General features: G+C 37.6%; 1 protein-coding gene across 7 annotated transcripts in view; it reads left to right on the forward strand.

Annotated features, from left to right (window-relative positions):
- The window catches only part of ZNF385B (zinc finger protein 385B), a 149,461-nt gene that overhangs the window by 93,052 nt on the left and 31,940 nt on the right, over positions 1-24,469 (forward strand). For 5 of the 7 annotated variants that reach the window (XM_071434817.1, XM_071434816.1, XM_071434815.1 and 2 more), the window contains 2 exons: positions 3,502-3,632; positions 21,041-21,151. In XM_071434817.1, coding sequence (XP_071290918.1) covers positions 3,502-3,632; positions 21,041-21,151 — 242 coding nt within the window. The remainder of the gene's footprint in view (positions 1-3,501; positions 3,633-21,040; positions 21,152-24,469) is intronic. The other 2 variants (XM_071434820.1, XM_071434821.1) reach the window with 1 other exon arrangement.

Consider the following 24,469-nt stretch of genomic DNA (forward strand, 5'->3'; position numbering starts at 1 on the left):
GGGTAAAGATTACAGCCTTTCCTAACTTCTGTAGAAACATCAGTGTCCCCAGGGCTAATGAAGCAAGCTTTGGCCATGTACACACTGCATTGCAGTGTATGCAAAGCCATGTGTACATGGCCAAAGAGGAGCAGCACCTGTTACACAGGGACTTGTTTGGTCAGATAAATGTGTGTAGGAAGAAGAAAAACTTTTTAAAAAATGAGACATTTTGGGTCATCTGAAAACCTCTTTTCCTCCTCTTTGACAAGAGTAAAAGGGACCAGTGAGGATCAGTGCCTGTTGCAAAGTCTGTCCACAGCGTGCGTTCCCAGTACTTAGATAACTCCTGCTGTGGGAGTCAAAATTGAATTTATAAAACACTGTTTAACAAGTATGAAGCTGAAATAAGCAAATGCCTTTGGAATAAATATAACTGCTCTTTCTTGTAAAGATTTACAGGTAGTTTAAAACAATCTGTTCTTGACATGGTAAGTTCTCTTTACCATTAAAATGCTACTGAAATTATAAACATCTGTTAAGTTAATGAAAGATAATGATAATGAAGCTTGTCAGCAACACATTTTTTGTGCCAATATTCCTGCTTAGTTCAGGTCTGGATAAAGATTTGGTGGAGTGGTGGTGAGAATCTATTTGACCATTGGGAGAAATGCCAGGGCAAAACTGCCCATTGCATTTGATTTGATGATTTTTCCATGAAGTGCTTCTACTTGTAATTTAGGCCACCTTGACAAGATAATTCCTTCAGAGGCTTTCAGAGGTGAGTCTAAAAGCCAAACTTCAGTCCAGCAGGGTTATTGATATTTGACTCGCAATTGTTGAAGTAGTAAATTGGCAAACAAAACAAACACATTTTTTATGAATAATGCCTTCACTAATTAGTCTGGTAGGTGTATATATTTTATTTTCTGTGTGTGCTCCAGACGTAATTTAGTCTCCTGGTTATAAATTACTCAGGCAGCAGAAAAAACATGGACTGCAAAACTAGAGAGAGATTTCAGATGTCTTTTTCACATGAAAGATTCTGTGCTCAACCAAGGAGTACAAAGACGGTTGCATTTTTTTCAGTAGGATGCCTTAAAGATTTTATGCCACATGCTTTCTATACATTGAATAAGGACAGTATCAGAAAATTAACTTTGATTTCAAATGTCAGTCACAATCTAAGTCTATTCTGTTGGGGTTTTTTTCTGTAAAATTGGGTTAGAATATGTAACCATAGCTTCATTGAAGTACATTTATGTAAAAAGAGGATAGGTCTTCTTTAACTTCACAGATCTTTAATTGCTTATGAACTTCAAAGAGAAACTTGCAGAAGTTAGATTGATGATGGCCCTTTAGGTAATTGAATACAACATAGTTCCTGTCTGAATGCAACTCTGAAATCCAAATTATGTAAATCTACTGTTTCAGAACCAGCTAGTAGAAATAATCATAATTTTTGCAGTTGAAGATAGTTTCTTTGGATAAATTCTCTGACACACTGCTTTCCTATTGATTCATCTTTTCCATTATGGATATGAATAAGAAACTATAGGCATGTTAGCCTTTAGCTTTTTGACGTTTGTGACTCCACTTGAATAAGCTTTGACGTACAGTTAATTAGGCACAACTGTCAATTAGTCTCACGGGCTTATGCAGGAACAAACTTGACATTTATGAAAGTATTGGGATAGAAGAAGGGAGAAAATATTCTGGGACAGTTTCTCAAGCATATTTTTCCTTTCAAGTAGTGCAGCTCTGTTGGGTATGAAACATTCTCTTTGCATGGCTGTCGTTGACCCATCTTTGTGCAATCATGATTCTTTTCCTATAGAAGAAACAGAGAATAGATTACAGCCTGCTATTCATGTGCTAGACCATAATATAATGTTTACTATGCTGCAGCTGAGATCAAAATGACTGTCTCTCCAGCATCAACAGAAATGGAGCTCAGGGCTAATTATAAGTGTTTGTTCATCCAAAAAATCCATGAAGCCCCATCTGGCTTCTGAACTTAGCTTTCCTCTTGGATACTATAAGATGGACTTGAAATTGTGACTGTGGAGAGAGGACAGTGAAAAGGAGGAAAATCTCTCCTTTGCCTTCAGTTTTGTGTGTCCTTAACAGGCAGAAAGGGAGATCCCTTAATGGAAGACTGGTGCTCACGCAGCACATACGGATTGCCTGGCATTTTGCAAGTGGACACAAATGATTTGGTTTTATGGGAGGAGAGAAGGAAAATTGCTTGTTTACTTCTCTAACCCCCTCCTTCTAGCTCACTCTCAGTCCCCCTCCCCTTACCTCCTGCCCATCCCCTTCGTGGCTGGGCTAGAAAAGCTCAGATGCCTTCTCTGAGAAAAAGCTCAGGTATTGTGTAAGCTGTGCTTGAGACAAGGGAAGCTCCTTGGAGGCCTGTTATGCTCCCAGCTGCTGGCCACTGATGAGTGGGAGGAGGAGGTAATTATGGAGAAATTGTGACAGAGGTAGGAGAGACAGAGTGACTCACCCTCCTTTAGAGGTGTGGGACACTTATGTTCCACTGCCTGCTCCTGTCGCTGTTGAATTATTTATTCAATCCAGGAAGGAGACACTGAGGGTTTTTCTGGTTTGTGGTTTTGGTTCTGTTTTTTTTTTTTTGTTTGTTTTTTTTTTTTCCATTTTGTATTTCAATGAGGGAAATTTTATTTGAAATCTATTTTGTATGGTTTCAGGGGAAAAATATACTCCCACAGGCATAGCTGGGAGCTCTGTGCTAGGCACACTTCTTGTGTGAATAGGGTGGATAGCTAGTTTAAAATGAATATTTGGACATCTGTGCCTGACCATTCCTTTGGGATTTTGTTGGGCAATGATTCTTAAGTGTATACAGAAAAAAAATTCAGCATGTAGATTTCTAGAAAACTTTAGTTTGGAGAGCTCCAATTTATGAAATAGTTAGCAATGCATTGTAAAGAATTGTGTTCATCTGTATGCTAGCTGATTATTTAATTGTTGGCTGTTTTCTAATATTTGCCTTGCACTGTAAAAAAGGCAAATTTTTACATGTTCAATGAAATGTTGTTTGTGTAGCACCTGATAGTTAGTCAGAAGAGGGGAAAAAATAACATGCAGATCACTATTTGGAAACAAACCTCTGGATTTCAGCATATATGTATTGTCTGTGCTGGCTGATCTAGTAGGCAACCATGAATTGCAAAAGCAGCTGATTTTCATGGGCACCCATCCTGGCCTTTTTGGCACAAGTAGAATTTTGTAGCTGCAGAAAGGATTTATTCTACCTGCCAGTGTGATTTATATACCATATGTCTTCTCTTCAGCTTCTGAGTATCCATGGCCATAGGGAAGTGCTCTGCCTCGTCTGTACTGTGTGTAAATAGGTTCCTTTTAATGATATTAACTCCTACAGAGCCTTTTCATCAGCCCCTGTGTAATTTTTTTCTTGGCAGTTGTGTCAGCTATACTGTGTGTGTTGCAGAAAGGAGAATACCATGAATTCCTGGTTTTGTTTGCTCTTGGCAGGCACTACTACACTTCCCACCCTTGTGCGCACACCTACCTTGATGATGCAGCCTTCCCTGGATATCAAACCCTTTATGTCCTTCCCTGTGGACAGCAGTTCTGCTGTTGGATTCTTCCCAAATTTTAACACAGTAAGTAAAGGTGTTTCCACATTTAGTTTCAGTGTATGCTTTCCACTCTGGTTCTAATATCCAGTCCTGAAGCTGCCTTAAAGCAGTGCATTGCTTACACAGTTCTAGGGAGCCCTTTTATTCTGTGCCACAGTGGTGGCTTTTCCCACTGTATGAAAGGCTTGGAGTGGTGTTCAGCCTTCTCACTGTGAATGGGGCTGATTGATTTTTAACTTGGTCTCTTGAGGTGGTGTTTGCATATGGAAAAAAACAACCCTATGCTATGCTAAACATTTGAGAAATGATAAAATTATTTGGAGCGTTTCTCTGGACATGTGTATTTCTATATGCTGTAAAAAAGGAAAAAATAAAAGCTAATGGACGGATAGGTGTGACAGGTAAGACCTAAATCCTACACTGCTGTGAATCAAGCTAAGTCTAATACAACCAGGAAAGCAGCTGGAGGATATTGTTAATTCTGCATAATTTCAACATTAAAGTTTAAAACTGCACAGCCAGCCAATATGAAAAATGTGAACTTGTTATTTTAACTTTATGGTAAAACATCTTGGTTTTTTTTTAAACAAACAAACAAAAAATATTGCCAAAATAATACTTCTGTGGTTCTTCAAGTTCATCAGAGAAGCAATTAAAAAATACTTCCTTCTTTACTTGTCACTTCTTTATCAGCTCATAAAAAGGCAATGAGTGTTATCAAAATGCTTGTTTGCCATCACATTTTAGCTTAAATGTTTAAGCTAATGACAAGAGGAGGGAAACTGTTGAGTCATTCCTGCCCAGTCAGCAGGTACGGTGTGTCTGTAGGTGACCGTCACCTGCACTGCTGCACACTGCGCTTGTCACCGTGGCTGCTGGGGGCAGAAAGGGGAGCAGTGTCACCACCACCACCACACAGTCACCAGCTGAACCACTGCCAAGTGTTTCCTTCCACAAACTAACTGTCTGTCTGAAATTGGAATAGCAGCAGCATTATTTCTCCTCGTGCTGTGCAAATCCACCCTGCTGCCAGGCCTGGTGCTGCAGCCCATGGGGATGTGGGGCAGGTGTGGGGTGACAGGTGAACCAGCTTCTCCCACGTGCCAGCAGCCCAGCATATGAACAGCAGCAAACATTGCTAATTCATTGCAGAACATGTATGTGAAAAGTGTGCCTTTATCAGGGTGATGTGGGGATGTGCATTTGCACAAAGATTTAAAAGATTAGAAAAAAACTAGGTATGTTAAAAGAGCAGGCTCAAAACTCAATACCATATTACTAAAGAAGCAGTGTGTCACTACCCTATCTAGACATGATGCAATTGATATTAATTTTCCAGCCACTTCCTAATACTCTCAGGAATTTTGTTTGTTACTGATTTGTTTGCTTTCCACATGCACAGGTTTTCTAGGTGAGCTTTTTCACAGAACAGTTCATTATGACTCAGAGAAACTTTTCTTCAGAGATGTAGTTTTAGAGTTAAACAACCATTATTTGCTTTCTGGTGGTATTACTGAATATCAGAGTTGCAGTAGCCTCTAGAGACAGATTAATTTTTATATTTACACTGGTTTTGCCTAGTTTATATTTATCTGGATTACCTTTCATTTGCCTAATTCCTGACAGGTTTATCATTCCCAACTGTCATTTCTTTCCAAACTTCTGTAGGTTTGATTAGAAATTAGACCTGGGGTGATTGGTAAACATTGCCAACTTGGTGTCTACTTCCTCCCTTGGAGTTTTGATAATTATATAAAATTATGCTGCTATACACCACAGACATTGCATATTTAAACTCTATATTTTAAGTAACAGTGGTTCAGTACTTCTCTATTTCTAAAATGTAGACTTTGCCATTTATCTTGCAAGAACTGATTTCCCTTAAGAGTCTTTCACAATGGCCTTCAAAACTCATTGGAAAACTAAATCATTCATGGTTATCTACTGACAGGCTCATTGAATGCCAGCTGTCATGTACTTCCTTTATTTCTAACTTAGCACAACCTTTGCAAATGTAGATTTCTAGGTTTTTGTATATGTAGTCTTTTTTTTTTCCGTTTTCATTCCAAAGTGGTGGCAATAGTATATAAAAGTGTTTAAAACAATTTTTCCAGAAGATGATTTTGAGTTCAAGAAGCAAAATCCAGTTGATCCATAACATATGCATCACTCAAAGAGCCACAATCTTTTATCTTATGCAGGAAGTGAATTTTAGAAGAGCCAAAAAAGCCATCATTTCCTTTATGGATCAATTAGGAAATCTATGCGCTTCATTCATAGGAGGACTTGTCAAGGACAGCAGACAGGGAAACCTCCAGTGTGCTTCCCTTCATCTCTTTGCCTTCCAAGGGGCTGAGGGGACCCTTCTGGGGTGCTAATTGTGCTTGCACTAGTTCATTGAAGGTGGCAGAAAGAATTGGTCTGAGACAAAACTTCTTTGGATCCACCTGCATTTTCAATGGCTGTCAGAGACAGAAACACTTTTCTAAACCTTGCCAGGAGGTGGTTTCTAACTTAAAATCAGTGGCCTTAAAAAAGGGAAGTTTTTGCATGGGAACTTAATACAGTAACTACCAAGGCAGAAAAACAAGGTAAAATGTATTAACTATAAACATCTTCAAAGAAACAGTCCCTACAGTTTTTTTCCCAAAAGAACTTCTCTTATTTATGGAAACATATTTAAAATCTGGGGTAAACCCTTTCTTATTTAGTTAACTTTGACAGTTTTCAGTTCTGAAAACATCTGTGATTCTCTAGATAAAACGTTAGTGTTCCCATTTTGTTTATGGAAGTGTTTTGATCCCTAGCTTCTCTCCACAAGGGGTACTTTCAGCTGAAGCAGTGAGCAGACCCTGATTTTGTAAAAGAAAAGCCTACTCCAGTCATATCTTATTTTCTTGATGGAACTGTGTGATTTAGCTTAAGCTGTCTCCCCTTTGCTTCTCTTTAAATCAATAGTTCTAAATATGCTGCAGATGTATATATAGAAATTGCCAATTCATGCCCCAATTAAATTTGTCTTTGTTCATTAGGACTTATTACATAGGAAAAATTATTTGGGGAATGATTGCACTAACTCACTGGATACCTATCTTTATTCCTCTGTATAAAACTTTTCTGTTTCAACAGATCAGCCAGAAGGGGATCTTGTAAGGGCAGGATGAAGGATTCCAAGCAAAGAGGATTGCAGAATAGGTGCTGTCTTACCTGCTCTTTTCATATCAGCAGCAAGTAGTTTTGTCAGAACAGCAGAGGCATGATCAGACTGTCAGAGTCTGAGCCTGAGTTGCTGCATGGAAGGACAAACCCTCTGTCAGAAATGCTGCAGCAGTGGATCCCAAGGTGACATCACATTTGTCCTGGCATCAGGTTCCAAATGGAATACCCCATTTCAATACCTCATCTGAAATGCAGAGCTTGAATCAAATTATCAGATATTATTACTGAACATGTTCTTGTTTATAAGAAATTAAGAACCATCATTATAGGAACTTCCAAAACTTCTCAAACTTCTAGTTTGAGATGGATGTGGACCAGAAGGTATTGTTTAAGCAGAGTTCTTTTTCAGCATACTAAAATGACTCTAAAGATGCCTTAAGAGGTTAAAAACTTGCATATTGATTACATTCAAAATATGTATGTCAAGTATATAGTCAATGGAAATCAAAGTTAATTTTAATTCCCTGTTGCGTGTTTATTATAAGATGATCTTTAATTTTACACTTGCTGGTTTCTACCATGCATTCTTTCTCTAAACCCCCTGATTCTTTATCTCCTGTCATCCATCTTCCATCTTTATCTCCTGTCATCCAGGTGTACTGAATGATGAAAGGATACTTTGTGATCACATCATGGTACAAGTGGCTGAAAGCCAGGATTTATCTTGCAATGTCAAGATCACTGATCACTTCATGATCACTGTCTCCATCTCCCTGATATAAAGGTTGTGTACTCCCCAAAAGAGAAATCACAAAACTCCAGTATATTCTGCCTTGTCCTGAAATGAGAGCAGTACTACATGGTTCACATTTAGTTGAAGTAGTACAGCCAGGGACCTGTCAATCTGCACAAATACATTATCAGCAGCTTCTCAGATTCTATCATCATAGAAAATAATCAGCAATTCATATGCTTCTTTCTGAGTTTGTTATGGCCTCAGGGGTAATCAAAGATTAGAGCATCTCTTGTAGCTTTCACATTAGTGAAACATTTTGCATCTAACTAGCCCATGATTGGTTTCTAAATGCTAGTTCATACCCTTCATGTTTTAGAGGACACATGGGTTAATGTGGCCTAGTTATTGCTTCAGTGTCTTATTTCTCTTCAAGTAGCTTTATGCTGATTCTTTATATTAGAGTTCTCTCAGTCCCCTTGCAAAGTGGACCAGAGATATTTTACATCTGCCAGTGAAGGTGAGCCAGCTGGAATGTGCTACAGGAAGGGAAGAGGAGCTGACTAGTAACTCAGTCAGAAATTTCTGACTCTTCTCCAACATTAGCCCTGCCTGGACTAAGTATCCCTGGCCTACCCCCAAGACAACTACAGGGAGGAACTAATTTTCTCTTTCCTCTTCTGCATTTTCAATTATTACTCACATTTTTATTTGCTGCCTATCTTTTCTCATTTGAAGGGCACAGTAATCACCAAGGCAGAAGCTGAGTTCAGCAGATAAGAGCACAGGGCACCCGTATCACCAGCTTCACTCGCCCCTCTGTGCCAAGTGCCTCTTCTGCCTTTCTGGCAGGACACTGTGGCTTGGGAGCTTTCTCTTTCCTTAGCAGGGTCTGAATTCAGCCACTTAACACCCTGCTGCAGTGCCAAAGTACGCTTTGCAGCACAGGATTGTATATGGCAGGAGCAGATTACAAATGCAGCCAACTGGATGTTGCCAACCCGTTATCTACCATCCTTTTTATCCAAGCACTCTGTCCCTGTGCTCTGAATTCCCCTTTTCTATTTTTTTGGAGTGCTGAAGGGAAGTGACCTTTTCTGATCCTCTCTATCTGACTCCAGAGAGGAGGTAAAATTTTTTAAGAGCCATACTTGACGTTCATTACCCACACAGAAAGGAAATTTAAGCAATTGATTTAGGAGTAGTGTTTTGCAGGGTAGCTGGATATTTTTCTTGAGGATTTTTGTTGGTTAGGGTTTTTTTAATTAAGACACGACAATGTTTTTCTTACAAACCTCTTATATCCTTTATAATAATGCAGGCAGACAAGGACTTCAGGTCTTACTTCTATTCCTCTTTTGAAAACTTAAAAATGTTCCTATTTCACTTCTAGTTGTTACGGATATAAAAGTTTACATTTTTCAATTCATAGCCAGAATCATCCAATTCACAACATGAAGAGTTGTCCTATTGCCATTTATTAAGGAAATAAAAAAAGTAATAGGTATTTTCTGAGATACAGGTGAGGAAAGCTGAAGTTCAGGGACCACATAATCAAGCCCAGATTCTGTCAGCACAGACCTCTGTTCTGTGACTAGTTTTTGCTATCTCTTGCCCAAGTACCTAGCTACAGAGGCCCTTTACTCTCCATGTGATCATTTTCTCAATGTTTTGTAGTCCCTTTTCTTTGTGTTCTTCGGCATTTTTTACCAAGCCAGGAATCCCTCTTTGTCTTTCTAGAGCTTTGAGGCAAAGCAGCAGAGAACTCTTTCAGCTGTGGTAGGAGTTTTTGGAAAAAATCTTCTCAGCCTGTGAAAGCCCTGAAAAATGTTTATTGAAGGTGGTATATCTTTCCCACAAAATACCTGAGTCTTTTCTTGAAACTTTAAAAAACCTGTGAGCTTGAAGAAAACACCTGGTAAGATACACTGAGTTAGATATGGGGGGGAAAAGCTGCCAAAACCAGGGAGGTTGTCAGAATTGAATTTCACCATCAGTTGTCAGTTGAATTTGACAGATTTTTCAGTTTCTGGTATTTTAACAGAAAGGTACAGGTTCCCTAGTTCCTGTCAGGAATCTTGCAAAGAGCAGCTCTGTAAAATTGGTAAGCCTAAATAAGCACTTTTCTGTCTCTTCTTCTAGAATATCATACATATAATTACAAGGGGGGGCAAAGTGTTTATTAAAGGAATACAGTCAGGCTTTAAGGGAGAATCTCTTCAAAAATTATTTATTTTATAGATTTTCCTATTGCTTTTGCATTTTTTCAAAGAGGAATTGGATGGATGAGCTTCCTTCTCTCAGTTTCCAGATCAGCAGCCAGATAGGGAACCCTGTCTCCAAGGAGGAAGTGCACTGACAGGCACTGGTGAAGAACAGAAGTCACCAGGTGCAGCCTTTCCCTACCCCTTTGCAGGAGTCTGGCATCCACCAGGTGGATTTTGAAAAATGGTTTCTAAATTGATGCATTGCATCCATTAGTGCATGTAAAAGTAATTAGGTCATCCTAATTCTTTAAAGAAGTACAGTTTCTGTGTACAAATCCTATAATTTGCTGAGTTCTCCATAAAATCTGGTCCTTGGCTATGTGTTTTATGTCTTTCTTAACAGAAAGCTTGGAGTTACTTTGTTACATTTCTGCAATATTTATTTCTTTTACTAGTCAACACAGGAAGCTCAGAAGCCTTTATCTGCATTGAATTGCTTTCTTCTCAAGTTAGTTGTATGTTCCTGATGCAAGAAAGTTTTTTAAAGGGAGAGTGTTGTTAATCATAGATATTTTAGGCATTAGGTAACTGAAGGATGTTTTGCAAATAGACTGTTATTAAAACATCTCCCTTCAAAGCCAGCAGTCACAGAATTATTGTTATTATTATTATATGTGTTTTACCACTCTGCTTACAAAGATTTTGCTAGTTCCTAATTACAAACTTGAGTTCTACAAGTTCTAAGCAAAATTCTAGAGCAGCTTTATAGAAAAGTAATTCTCCATATGTCTGATGAAGTGGCTGCTTTTGCAGTATCCTGGCTGAACATGGTGAGTTTTCCTGCTGTACCTGGGACCTTTGTCACATTGTTCCGTGCAAAACTGAGAATTGCTGCAATAATTATTAGTTAATATATTATAAAAATGCAGCTGAAATGTAATTCTTGTCATACTCATTCCTTCAGAATGTGGGTGTACTTGTAGTCTTTTAATCTAAATAGAGTCAATTTCACGACAATCTGAAGGTAATGGCAGTTTAAAGCTGCACTGTGAAACTTTGCTTTCCTTTGCATGCCTGGAAACTAGCAACACCCAGGCTTGGAGCACTGACCAGCTCATTTCAAGTAACAGAATAAGGCTGATTTCAGTAGCTGTGCCTGTCAGACCAGTCTTCTCTATATTCAGTCTGTCCATTTTCACCATGAGCTTCAGCTGCTCTTCCCCAGGTTTCCACTAGGGAAAGAGCATCTCATTTCTTGCCTGTGTATTTGTTAGACAAGACAGGTTTCTACCTGCTTTTTTTCTCATTTACTTAAATTTAAAGAAAAAAACTCCCCACCAAACTTCAAGAAAAAACCCAAACCAACAGATTTTGATACTGCGTTAAGTTTCGGAGCAGGCTTAATTAGAGGAATCCTTTAAAGATTCATATCTAAATACAGTGCTTTTTTAATCAAAAGCATTTTAAAGTTTGTTTATGTTGTGTATGTTGTTGATAAAAAACCCAAAACAGAAATTCCATTATTAATTTTTAAGGGAAAAAGGCCTTATTTCATATATATGGTGAAAAGCAGAAGACAGCTGTGAAAAGAGTTAGGCAATTCTTGGTTCTGATTTGCTTCTCATGTATATTTAACCATTTTATACATTCATATTCAAGTCTCTATATATACAAAATTATCTCTTATTAGTTTTTTTTCAGTGTGTGAAATGTAATTATATTAATTCATTTCAGAAGACTAGATTTCTTATGTCTTTATTCTCTCCTGTTCACAGAATTAATCAAAAGCTTTGACTTTGTCCTTAACCTCTCAACATAGTTCAGAACTGTAGTGGAAATTCAAGTGTACCTAATGCAATATTATTCATTTTTTGTGTTTTGGTGTTCTGGAGCAGCCTGGGAGCAGGAAAACTCATCAAAACTTAGAGTAGACTTTTAAGTAGAAAAGGGTCACAGCTAAGGACCATCTCAAAGATGAAAGGAAAAATCAGGAATCTTGTTTGCCCCATGTGCTATCTAAGTTCCTTTTTTGAGTACAGAAAATTCTTGTACAGATTCAATTCTTAGGCTTGAATCTTTTGGAAGGATTTTGCTGGCAGGTACTTTTTCATGTTATTTGCCTATTTATATTATTTTACTGCCAGTTAGTAACAGGTATTATAACAAGAATACTTTTCCTCTCAGAGTATGTTATTGTTTTGCTTTTCAGCAAGTCTCAAACTACAATATATTTTTATTTTTTCCTGGATCTGAAGGCAAGACAGTAACTTTTTTTGTTTAGCTGAACACAGCTGAGTGCTCTGAAAAACAGCAGCTTTAATAATAAATAGCAGTTATATAACACCTATCAGAGGATTTTAACATGTTATTTAGCCATTTCAGCTTTTTTTATAGGGTTGCAAATATTTTTATCCCCATTTTACAAATGAGTGATATAAGACTCAGATGAAATCACTCATGTACAGTTAAACCTATGAGCAGCATAGCCACAGAGGGAAAGAAAACTGTCTTAGTCCTTGAGCTTAACTATTGGATTTGGACTTCACTCTTTTTCTCAAGTTTGGTCAGCCATGGTCCCAGCAGTTCATTTTACAGATACAAAGAAAGTATTGCACAATGATGGAGCAGTAATCTGGATGGATTAAAAAAGAAGCTGCCCAATACATAAAGCTAGTTCAGTCTCATGTAACAAAAAGCACTGACCCACAGATACTTGCCTTTTTTACTTACTCTCCATTTGTTTGGTGGGGAAATCTCTTTTATCCTAAAACATTCTCAACAGCTTTCTGTTTCTTTATTTCACCCATAAAAATGTCTTGTCTGGAGCAGAAAATTCAACAATTTTTACCATAAAGGTTAAATCTATTTTTGGTGTTCTCATAATAAACTCAATCCTTTAATGTATTTATATCCTTGCTTGAGAATAAGCCTTGTATTTATATCCTTGCTTGAGAAGAAGCAGAGATTTAGAAATTTTTTTTGTGGTGGCTCATCAATTTTTTTTCTTTGGGTCAAGCACTTCTATAGGAATCAAATATTACATTTTCGTAATGTTTTACACAAAGATTAGTAAAACAGCAATAGCAGTGTTATTTAATTTTGAGAAAATTCTGAAAATTTAAGACTAAAACTATCCTTATTATGATTTTCTAACTCAGAATTTTTTTAACATGCAATAAATATACAAGCATGAAGGAAAGGAAGGGCAGAGGAAATATTCACAGCACTGAAAAAAATAATAGTAAAAAATAGTTCAAAAGTGTTTTCTCAGTTACCTTTTGACCTCTGGGCTTAATCATATCACATTACATGGAAAGGAGAGAGGTAGGAAGAGTTGAGAGTTTATTTATCTTTGATTTTGATTTTTTATATCAGTTACTTGATTTAGGCTACAGTAGTACAAAGACAGAGGAGTCCAAAAAGCAGAAGGTTAGAAAATCTTTGGGTTTGTTTCAATTTTTCCTTTTGCTTATGTTGCTCTAACCCATGATTTCAGAACTAGGTTAGGAGAAAGAAGACTGGGATTCATCAGTAGCCTCCTGATCTTGGTCTGACAATGGTTTGCAGATTCCTATGTGCAAACCTTACTGAAAGCAGTCACAGCTTCAACATAAGGTTCCCAGTGTGCTGCTGTTTTAGCCCTCTACAAGTGGGTCAGAAAACATCCTAAGAGAGAGAAGGATGTGTGAGCACAGGAGGATAAATGTGCATGTCAGTAAAGATTTAGGGCTTTGCTTCCCAAGTCAATGCTGAGGAAAGATGATGAATGCATTTCTTGTTAAAACAGAAAGGATGTAATTAGGTGGCTAAAGAGAAAGTGTATTTGAGCATGGATTCTGACTTTCACTGGGCTTCAATGGAGTACTGAAAATCTGCAAAGGTGTTGGAGAAAGGCTAGCAAATGGTCAAGCTTTTTACTGTGAGCAGCTTAAGGAGGTTGGTTTATCAAAGGGAAGGTTAAGAGCTGGCATGACTGCAGTGCATGAGTGCCTGCACTATTCAGAAGGTATTTGAGTGACCTTTAACAGAGAAGCACAACTAGATTGAGGGGCTTATAATAACTATGGAAGCAAGTATTGCTTCCACAGTCATGTAAATTAACTTGTTTAGAAATTTTTAAATCAAGCTGTTGAGATTGGGTTTTTTCCTAAAATTTAGGCTCTGATTGACCACAAATTATTGGACTTTGTAATAGAAAGGGCTGAACCTTCTCAGTGAATGAAATGATGTCATAAATTTTTCAAAAAATCAGCTGTAATGGTTCCCTCTTGCTAACCCAAATCTGTAAATCACTTCAGAAGTCCCTTTCAGTGTTCTGTGTGATTGTTAATACAGGCACACAAAGGGAATCAGCCTCTTTTTCATTTTTCCATGCAAACTTTACTTTAAAGGGGGAACATGCAAGAGGATAACACACCCAGAGGTTCTGCATTATACCATAGGACTGAATATAAAAATGCAGGGAAAGAAATTTAGCTGCTTATGAGGTGGAGATGGAAAACTGGTCTCTGAAGTCCAGGGATATAGCCCTGCAACTCTGTTAACAGAAATAATGTGGAATTTGCAAAAGCAAAATTAACTGAGCCTTAATCTAAAAGGAGAATGAGGGAGCTGAATTTATTAGTATTTCTAATACTTCTTTTAAGATATAAAAGTTGTTTCCAGCTCTGTGTGTCCTTTTAGTTGTCTCGTACTAGAATTGAACTAGAAGTGTAAACACCAGAGGTGTCTCTTTCCTTTTTTATTTTCAGTACTCTTATTTCAGCAACGTTTTGTGGATTGCTGTAGTATCTGATGTTAACAAGTGAATTACAGCAAGACTTTTGGGTTTTTTAAAGATGCTTCCTGCTGATTACACTGACTCGTGGTAGTGTGTGGATGTCCCAGCTATCACAGCCACTGTTTTCCTCAGGGAGGTTGGAGCTTGCTGCCAAGTTGAGGGGACAGATAAACACAGTGAGAGGTCGCATTCAGAGAGGTTTGCTTCAGAGTACAATGCTGTTGTTGTATTCTAGGAATCATGTGTAAGGGAAGGGAGATGCTAGTCCCTGTGGTCTGTAGTCTATCTTAGTGGATGCTTGTTTTACTGCACTTGGGGAGACATCTACTCAGCAGTTTAAAAAGAAAAAGTAAAATCATGGACTTTCTCTAACCTGAGTATGGCTGGGTTTGATTTCCCTGAGATCCAGATTTCATGCTCTGTGCAAATGTGCTATGTGTAAGTACATTGAGAGCCTCCTTAAAAAAAAAACGTGATTCAAGCAACCCCCAGCTAGACCACAGGACTGCAGTAAAAAGAAAAACAAACCCCAATAATGTTGTAAGTTAATTGTTCTTTTTGTTCAATGAAGTGTTTGCACAAGTCTCCAAATCAGCTGCTGAGAATCTGAGTCACCCCTGGTTTGGTTACTGGCTATTTACATCTGCCTGTTTTTTAAGAAGCACAAAATGTTGTGAAGAGCATAGAGAGCATAGGGGCAGAGGTGTAGGGAGGTAGTGTTTAGAGAGCTGCAGGCCCACACTACAGAAATACATCTCTGGAGACACTGTGTGCTACTCAAGGAGATCTGATGCACAGGGAATATTGATGGCTTTCCTGCAAGAAAAGAAAGTTGTTCACATCACAGAGTGATTTATGTTGGAAAAGACCCTGAAGATCATTGTGTTCAGCCATTAAGGCAGCACTGCCAAATTCACAAGTGAGCCATATCCCTCAGTGCCACATGTACATGTCTCCTTAATATCTCCAGGGATAGAGACTCCACCATTTCCCTGGGCAATGTTGCAATGCTTGATAACCCTTTCAGTAATACTTTTCTCCTAATATCCAGTCTAAGCCTCCCTTTGTACAACTTGAGGATATTTCCTCTTGTCCTGTCATTTGTTACCTGGGAAAAGATAGTGACACTCCCTTGCTACAACCTCCTTCTGGGTACAGCTCCATCAGAAAAATTGGCACGAGTGTTCCTGATGCAAAATAAACAATGAAATGTGTGACAGAATTGCAGTGACTTGAACACTAAATTATGCCTAGAATTAGTCAAATGAGAAATATGTTCCCTGTTGGAACAAAAGCAGCACAAATGTGGAGAGAACAGATTTTTGCTGGTTTGTGTTGGCCAAGCATGCCAAGCATTACATCACAATGTTAATGTTTCTGATTTTAATGCTGGGCATTTTAAGTATGTGCTTTGCTGAGTATGTGTATTCACTTCTGTCACTCTGTCAATCATTGTAATATGTACAGTTATGGTAGGGGGCTGTGTATATCTGGCAGAATTTATGATAAGGTTCTGTGTATGATCAGTCTCCACAGTGGCAGTGTACTTGGCTTTCATAACAACTGGAGCTCAAACACACAGGGAGTTGCAGAACTTAATTTAGATGTTACACTGGTAATTTGTATATGCCAGTGTTTTTTTTCTGGAGGGAAATACTGGATTATATTATCCATTTGTTCCACGTATGGTTTAAAACTTTTATTTATCAGAGTAAACCAGCTGAAGGCCGCTCTCTGTGTTTTTCAGAAGCTTATTATACCTGCTGGTTAAGTGATATGAGTTACATCTCTTATCCCCCCTGTCAATATTATGTTTACAAAAGCTTGTCTAACAGTTAACTCTATATTTGACACAAGAGTTACATCATGATAAGAGGTAACAGGACATTCATTGCCAATCACAATTTTAAACCTTACTCAGGTTTAAGGTTATGCTCCTGTTACTCGCCTCCCCTCAGGATCATGGCAGTTTATTTCTGAGACTCATAAACTAGTGTTTGTACAGTCTGCTGTATATAAAGAGATCTTTCAAAATCACCAGAACTTTGGTTTCACCAAGCAACTACTCCCAACACTTTTTTTTCCCACTTCTTCCTGTGCCTACTTTCATGTCTCTTTGTAGTCTGGTTCCTTTCCCAGGAGGCACCAGAAGAATCTGTGGTACCATGATACACAGCAGAGCAGGGAGAGCTTCTGGTACTAAGAATGGTAAGAGAATTCAAGGATGAAATTCTTGAGTTGCTGATGATAAGGTGTAACAGCTCATCTAAAACTGGCTTTGTACCTGAGGACTAAAAAGTGGCAAATATGATGCAAGTTTTTAAAATCCGTTCTGTGAAGAATGGGGTTTTTTACCAGGTAAATGAATACCTCAATATTGAGGCAAACTTCAATAAAAACAGTATCATAGGATACCTCATCCTGTAAACTGCTAGTAAATTGCCAGCATAATTCCTTTCTAAAGATAAATCCTTCTTTACAAGCCTGTTTATAGGGGTCAACAAACATGTGAATAAGGATGTTTAAATCTACATAGTCTGAATTACTGACAAGGTTTTTTACAAAACCCCTTGGCAAAGATTTTTTTGAGAAAACTAAATTGCCATAAGAAGACTCTTGGATGACAAAAAGTTGCTGGGGAGGTAAGTGAGCTGAGGAAATTTGCTATTGGCAAAATTCTCCAAAGTAGTGAGGACTAAGAAGGACAACAAAATTTGTGAAAGACCTTGATGAGACCAACAAGCCAGAAAATAGTGGTGTTGGTGAAGTTACATCTAGATATTACTAAAGTGAGGGACATGGAAGTAAAAATTCACAAAACTTGACATACAAAGTAGTGTACTAGGAATTGGCTATCAAGACTTGGGAGTGAGAGCTCGGGTTTATAATAGTGGTTCCTTGAAAACATCAGCTCAGAGTTCAATACTGATCTATCCAGGGTCTTTTATATGGTTCCTGTCCATATCCTCAGTATATTTAATTGAATTAGTTGATTTTTTGGTAGAATTGAGATGGGCAACAAGAATGTAGAGAAGAATGGAATGATTTCCGTACACAGAATGACTGAGTGGCACAAAGATAACTCAGGATGTGGTATAGATCTTATAAAACTGAATTTTATGAAAGTATATTTAAACAAAAATCATTTCTTGGCACTAAGGACTGTAGGCATTCGAAGTAGATGCAAAGAGTGAAAACTGGTTTGCATCAGTTTCAGGGGTAACTATGCAAGACAAAGTCACTGGAATTTATCAAATACACAGAAAACACCTGAGTGGGGAAGTTTTTTGATGGGAAAATATGAAAAAAGCAGTAGGAAATACAATGTCTGTGCTGCCCCTGTTCTGTCCTGTTGCTACACTTGTATTTTCTAGATGCCTTTAAAGTTCTTGTTGCAATCTCAGTAGGTATAGAGTATTTCTGTCGGAATTCTCTTAATCCTTGCTCGCTTCAATAGTTTGAGTGGTTTTAACGAGACTCATTGCAAAAAAGATGGTGTCTTCAACTTTCTTGGAATGACATTTTTAAATTTAACTTTTTATTAAAGCAATTAAAACAGGAGAACAATACTAACAGGTTGTTAAACCTAGTTATGTCTACCAGAGCACCATTAATTGCTTTGTTAAATCCCCCTGTAGCATAAACAGCATAGTGCAAATTTTTATTTGCATTTGTGGTAGCTGTTAGCTTCTGTTATTATTTTGTTTTATAGGTCTGGTTCTTAAATACTGGTGCTCCCCACTGGGCAAACTATGCTGCGTCATTTCCTAATAAATACCTCAACAAATAATTCTCTCCCTCTTTTTCTACTCCCTCCCTCCCTCCCTGCAGTGAAGAGGATAATTTTGTGTAGGGATCGAAGATCAGTTTACCCTGCAGCATTAATCTTCTAACAGAGAGATACTATTTTATTTTTCCAGTGTGCTGTAATCCACCCCAGTTTCTGACATATTTAAAGTGTATTAATTGTTAATGTTGCACTTCTTGAATTCTAATCATGACCAGCTTGCATGCAGGGCTCCGGTTTGGGAGGGATCATTACCCACTCCCCTGGGGATCACAAGTGGTACTTTCTGGAGGCAGCATGAGCTGTATTATTTTCATGGATTTTTGTTCTTGTGCTGCTGCCTCTGTTTGAAGCTGGGAGGTTGTGCACAGGCTGCATGGTGTGGTTGTGAAGTGCCTTGCCTCGCGCTAGCGCTGTGGATTGTTATTTGGAGTGCACAGAGGAATCATTGATCACTGCTTCTTCCCTTTGTACCTTGTTTGAAACGGGACTGCAGACACTTGTGGGTATTTTTGCTATTTCTTCTCACCGATTTCAGACACTCCAAATGGTTGAGGTACTCTTTTCTTCTAGATTAACTGATTAACACTTAGTATTTAAGTTGAAATGTAAAAAAAATCTTCCATTTAAGAAAAAATCCAGCCAAGTCTTCCCTAATAATACATCAATATTTTAACATGTGTGATAAATGTAATAATATATATTGATTGTCATATCTATTATAAAGTGGATGCTCAAAAAGTTTTAATCTGCATGTATAATTTTGATATACTATGTAGGGCAATGCCATAAATGGTACAAGTCAGAAAAAGGGGTTTTTTTGTTGTGTTTTAAGCTTTTAGACTTTGAACTCTCACTATGTCCTAGAAATAGAAGAAACAGGCAACAAGGGCATTTATTTCAGGGGTTTTTTTCGATTTTGTCACAATCCATTGTAACAACAATGCATCATTAAATAATTTAGTAGATCATTCCAGATGAAGTGGTTTTACTTTTGTATTGTCACCAGGTACCCCTGTGGCAATGAACAACAGTATTTAGTGGCAGAAGATAAGTATTAAATTACCTCTCTGGAAAATTTATCACTAATGCCATTTACAAAATCATTCATTTGGTTTAAAATGAATGCAGCAAGAAACATATGTAGCCACTGTCCAAAGGAAAAAAAAAGTATTTAATGTTAGGTAATATATTTGGGGAATATCTTAGGCAGATACAATGCAGTATGCTTTTCTTGAATTTGTTTTTTTGTGTGTGCATATATATGTGCAGAAAATTCTCAAAGTGCAGGCTTCTCTGGAAGCTTAAAATTTGTACTAAGGGAAAATCAATGTCTTCATGTTTAGAAAGTCTAGAAGCAGGTAATTTCCTGTTCTAATTCTTCAGTGGATCAGTTATTTCAGCTGTTCTCTTGCCCTTTTGCAAGTTGGCTTAATACCAAGTGTGTCTTGTGTATCACCTGGGATTAAACAGCCAGGTGTTGTTTCTTCCAATAGTACCGTAAAGGAAAAAATATCACTGTGGTTGCAAAGCAAGCTTCAGAAAAATCTGACTTTATAAAAAATAAAATTCTTTTCTTCTGAACTGGTTTAGAAACAAAATGGGGAAATGAGCACTTATCTGTTGTTGTAAACTTCCATTTTTTCCCCTCTCCTCTTCAGAATCTATTGTTTATCTCAGATAAGGATGAGGGACCACACATACACAGATGCTCACAGGATCATTTCGGTTGAAAGGGGTCTCAGATGTCATCTGGTTCAACATCATGCTGAGAGTAAATTCAGTTATGAGACCAGACCAAATATTCTGCGTTTCTTTAATTAGAAAATTTAGTTTGAGTAGTTTTGCATCAGGAAATGAATTGTAATCTGTATTCATGTCACATTAGGAAGAATGGCATGTTTTGACTGAGACCTCGACACTGTAGCAGTTCTAAACTCTGTTTTCTGAACACCCTGTGTCATTGCCCAGAGCGTTCTGTGATCCTGAGAATATTCGTGACCAACAGCAGTCCTGATATTGAGCAAAGATGTAATAAGTTTTGAGTTCTTAAAAGGTTCAGTCAAATTTGGGAGTAATATATTCAGATTTTTCCCTTATCTCATGTTTCTTACAGTGTTTAAATGTTTTCTGAAGTGTGCTAACTTTCCTGGTACAAACACTCCCTTCAGGTTCCTCCAGACTTCAGCCTTCCCATGGGCTCTGTCACGCATCAGTTCTGCATGGAAATGCTTGGGGATTGCAACCTCTTTTCCCAGCAAGTGTTATTTGTAGCAGAGCCTGCAAAGGACCTCCTTTCACAAAGATATCTCCAGGGGAGAATATTTTTCAAATAAGTGCTAATATTTATCACTCAAAGGAAAGCATGTAGAAATGAATGACAGTAACTTGTCAGGGTGCAGAAGTGGCCTCTGTAATATGTCTGTTGGAGCAGTGGGTGATAGGGGAGGGCTTTTATTTGAAATTCAGGTGTGGTAGGGGAGGCCCTGCAGCCCAGAAGATGTGCAGGGTTGAGGAAAGAACTATTTAGTAACCTGGGATGACAGCAAAAATGAAGCTGCATTTTCCTCATCAGCTTTGGCATGCTACCAATTCCCTAACCTTTGTTAAATCTTATTATTGTGAGGGCTGGAATCTTATTTCTCCTGTTTATCTGAAAAAAAGAGAAGAGCTTTCTGCTCAAAGTGTTTTTTTGTTTTTTAAATTTTTCTCCTGTACTGTTTATTGCCCAGAAAAGTTGTAAATTGGTTATTGTTTGTTCTCCAGATGGATCCTGTGCAAAAAGCAGTCATAAACCATACATTTGGAGTGTCCATTCCCCCAAAGAAGAAGCAAGTCATTTCCTGTAATGTCTGCCAGCTTCGTTTTAACTCTGATGTGAGTATTGCCAATTTTCCTCCTTTTTTTTTTTTTTTTTTAATTTGGTGCATTAGGTATAATTAATCTAAATCTCTTTTTCCCAAATAACTCATTCGAGTTCTACCTGCATTCTGCTCAGCCTGGTGGGTTTTTTGTCCACTCAGAGGCAGAAGTCCATAAAGCATGAACTCTTAATTTTCTTGGATAGCTCTGGCATGTTATGCAATGCCATGTCCATAGGTGATATCTCACTTGATGGTACAAAAACCTTCAACAGGTATTGCAAAAAGAAATGTTTGCCTGAGGAATTTTTTTCTTAAAAAAAAAGGAGGTGAAGCAGAAAAGCTGCCCGGTGAGTTCTCCAGGTCATATTTGATTTTCTTCCAGAAGAAATAGCTTTTTCTTGTTGTTTGTATGTCCTTGCTGATAGTCTTTCCATTTCTGAATGAAGTCACTCTTCCAAAAACTTTCATTTATAATAAATATAAATACTTCGCTCTATCTGTCATTTTGAGTATGAGAAATTCAAAGAAACTGTTTCCTGGAGGTTAATTTAAAAAAAAAAATCATTACAAAAGAGTACACTGGTGTTTTTTAAAATATATAACCATTTAATGTTTCTTCCTAAGTAGCTTGAAAATTAAAGAAATTCAAGGAAACTACATCTAAGAAGATTATAACTTTTGACAGTTAAGGAGTATGTGTTTGTTCTTGGAAACTATTACTAATGTCATTGAATTAATAAAAATAAACTCAAATTCCCAGATTTTTTTTTTAATCTCAAGGGTAAGAATAAATCCTGAAGTGATGTGTTAATATTATATATTTTTCTCTCATAATTTTTGTCTCAGAAACAGTTTGCAGGCACCTCCTCCAAAGCCTTTGAGTATTTTGTGCTCCTAGAGGTTTGCAGTAAAGCACCCATACCCATTACCCTGGTTTTCTCTGCCTCTAACATTGCACTTTGAAAAGTGTCTTGTGAAGTATTTTCCCCAGTTTGCCTTTCTTGTCTAGGCTGGTAAGGATTTTGAAGCAGTGCTATCTCAGCTTCAGATTGATTTCTAAATCTGTCATCATTTGACAAGCTTTTTAAACTTCCTTTGAAGTGCCCATATCTGCTTAGTTAACTGATCTCAGAAGTCATTATTTTATATTTAGTTTGCTTGTCTTTCTACTTTAAGGTTAATATTTAAGGGGAAAAAAATCTTTTCTGCTCTGGTACTTGTTCCAGGTATGTCCTTTTACTGATTAAATCAAGGAATCAATAATATTTTTTAAAATTTTCTTTGGCTTCATGGATCTTGCTTCTGAGGTGGATGCATCACCAGTGAGATGGCTCAGGCTGCCCTCACTCTTCCCTCCCCTCCTGAGGTCAGGATCCCCTGATGATGGGACCTGTCCCCAGAGGGGTCACTCACTTTGTCTGTGCTGACGTTCAGGAGGACAAACAGCACTTCAGGCAGATAAATTGAATCACAACTGAGCGCTTGAAACAAACGAACAAAAAAAGATCTGTTACATCATTTTGTACTTCTGTCAACCAAGCAATTTCTCCTGTCTAGACTTAGAAAGTGAAACAAAAAGTGCATTTCATATTCTGCTTTAAATAGTGGCATCACAAAAGTATTTCAAACTACCCTTCTTCTTCTGTGCCAGGTGTATTCAATAGGGTGGTGTGATCTTTCTTCCTAAATTTGATAAATATATTCAGTTGTAGTTCCTAGAAATTATCATCATCCTTTGGAAATGAATGGTTGTAAGAAAGGATGAAGCACTGTGTCTGTGGTACTTTACATGCTGAAATGCAGCACCTTACTTTCTACAGCAGTTTAGTTTACCAGGGCCACAAACAACATAGAAATTTGATTTTGGAAAGTGCTAAGGTTATAACAGTGTTATGAATACCAGAAGATACTTAAATATAAATCTAATTTCACAACTGTTTCATAACCTCAGCATCCAGGAATATTTGGAGAATGAGTCTTCATAGTGTAGTACTTCTATTTCAAAAGCTTTCTAGCCTTTCATTGCATTATTTAGCTTCTCCTGAGAAATAAGATTCTAAATTTTTCTTCAGGTTCAGTCATTTAATCTAAAGAATTATTTGTATGAGCATTTTTTTTTCCTGAGAGTGAGATCCTATCTTATTTGGATGTTATTCTCACCTATCCAAATAGACACCTCTTCCCCTCCCATAATTGGCCTTGTTATGTTTTACTGAGGTAAATTTCACTGTATTGTATCATTTCACTGGTAGTGGGGCTTCAACCAAGCTCTGCAGGCTCACAGCTCTTTCTTAGCCTGTTGAAACTCCTGCACAGAAATAAAAATCTGGACTTTGCATGTGTTTTTCCTTTTGGTCCCTTTGGACCAAAAGTAATGTGAAATTGTGCTCAGGGCATGGAATAATCTTTACAATCCATCCTTTGTTTGCTGACTGGGGAAGAAGGGAGTCATATAGGTCTGAACTGCTGAATCTTTCAGGAAATCAGTTCCACCATGTGACATGCTTTTGAGTACCATCAAACTCTGCTAATCTGCATTAAAACTTCAGTGTAGCACATTGCAGAATGAGATTTGTAGTGCAGTCACTCCACACTTGCAGTTTCTTCTGGCTCTACAAGGCTGACATAGTTCTTGTTGTTGATAGGCATCCCATTCCTTTGAACTTTCTCTGACCTAAATTATGCAATTTAATGAAGTTAAAATGGCAGAACTAAATTATAAAGAGTCTATTTTGGGTTTTTTTAAATTTTTTTTTTTTAATTCTCCTTAGTGAATTTCATTTGCATGGCGTTTGAGGATGCTGACTTCATTCTGGTGGTGTTTTATCAATTGCACAAGAAACACAGACAGTGGTTATTCATCTGTGAGAAGAAAATTGGTTTCCCTGCCTGCAATCTTTTCCTTGTGCTGTGGACACTCACTGGTCTGAATCAATAGACCAAAATCAAAAAAAATCAGACTAGTCAATTTGTAGTTGTCAAACCTCCCCCTAAATTAATACAGTGAATTGCAAAGGTTTGAGGTTTCTTTTGCTTATGTGTCTGCACATTTAGCTTTGGTGAGAGTGTTCTGGCGTCAGATTCAGAGGCAGGGATTGCAGCTACCTGCAGGAAAAGAAAGATCAGAGATGAGAGGAAATTTTAAAATTTAAATATTTAAAAATACATTGTCTTGAATGTGGGACTGTGCATGTTGAACTGATGGCTTCTTTCTTTTCAAAAATAAAGTTTGTAGAATGATTTTTCTTCTGCCATATAATTTGAATAGTATTTTCCAACTGAGCTCTTCAGGATCTCCCAGTCTTCAATTTTTAAAAGTACAACATGAAGG

The sequence above is a fragment of the Agelaius tricolor genome, unplaced genomic scaffold (assembly GCF_023055355.1).
Source record: "Agelaius tricolor isolate 1412-34295 unplaced genomic scaffold, bAgeTri1.0.p SCAF_10, whole genome shotgun sequence".
In the NCBI taxonomy this organism is placed as follows: Eukaryota; Metazoa; Chordata; class Aves; order Passeriformes; family Icteridae; genus Agelaius; species Agelaius tricolor.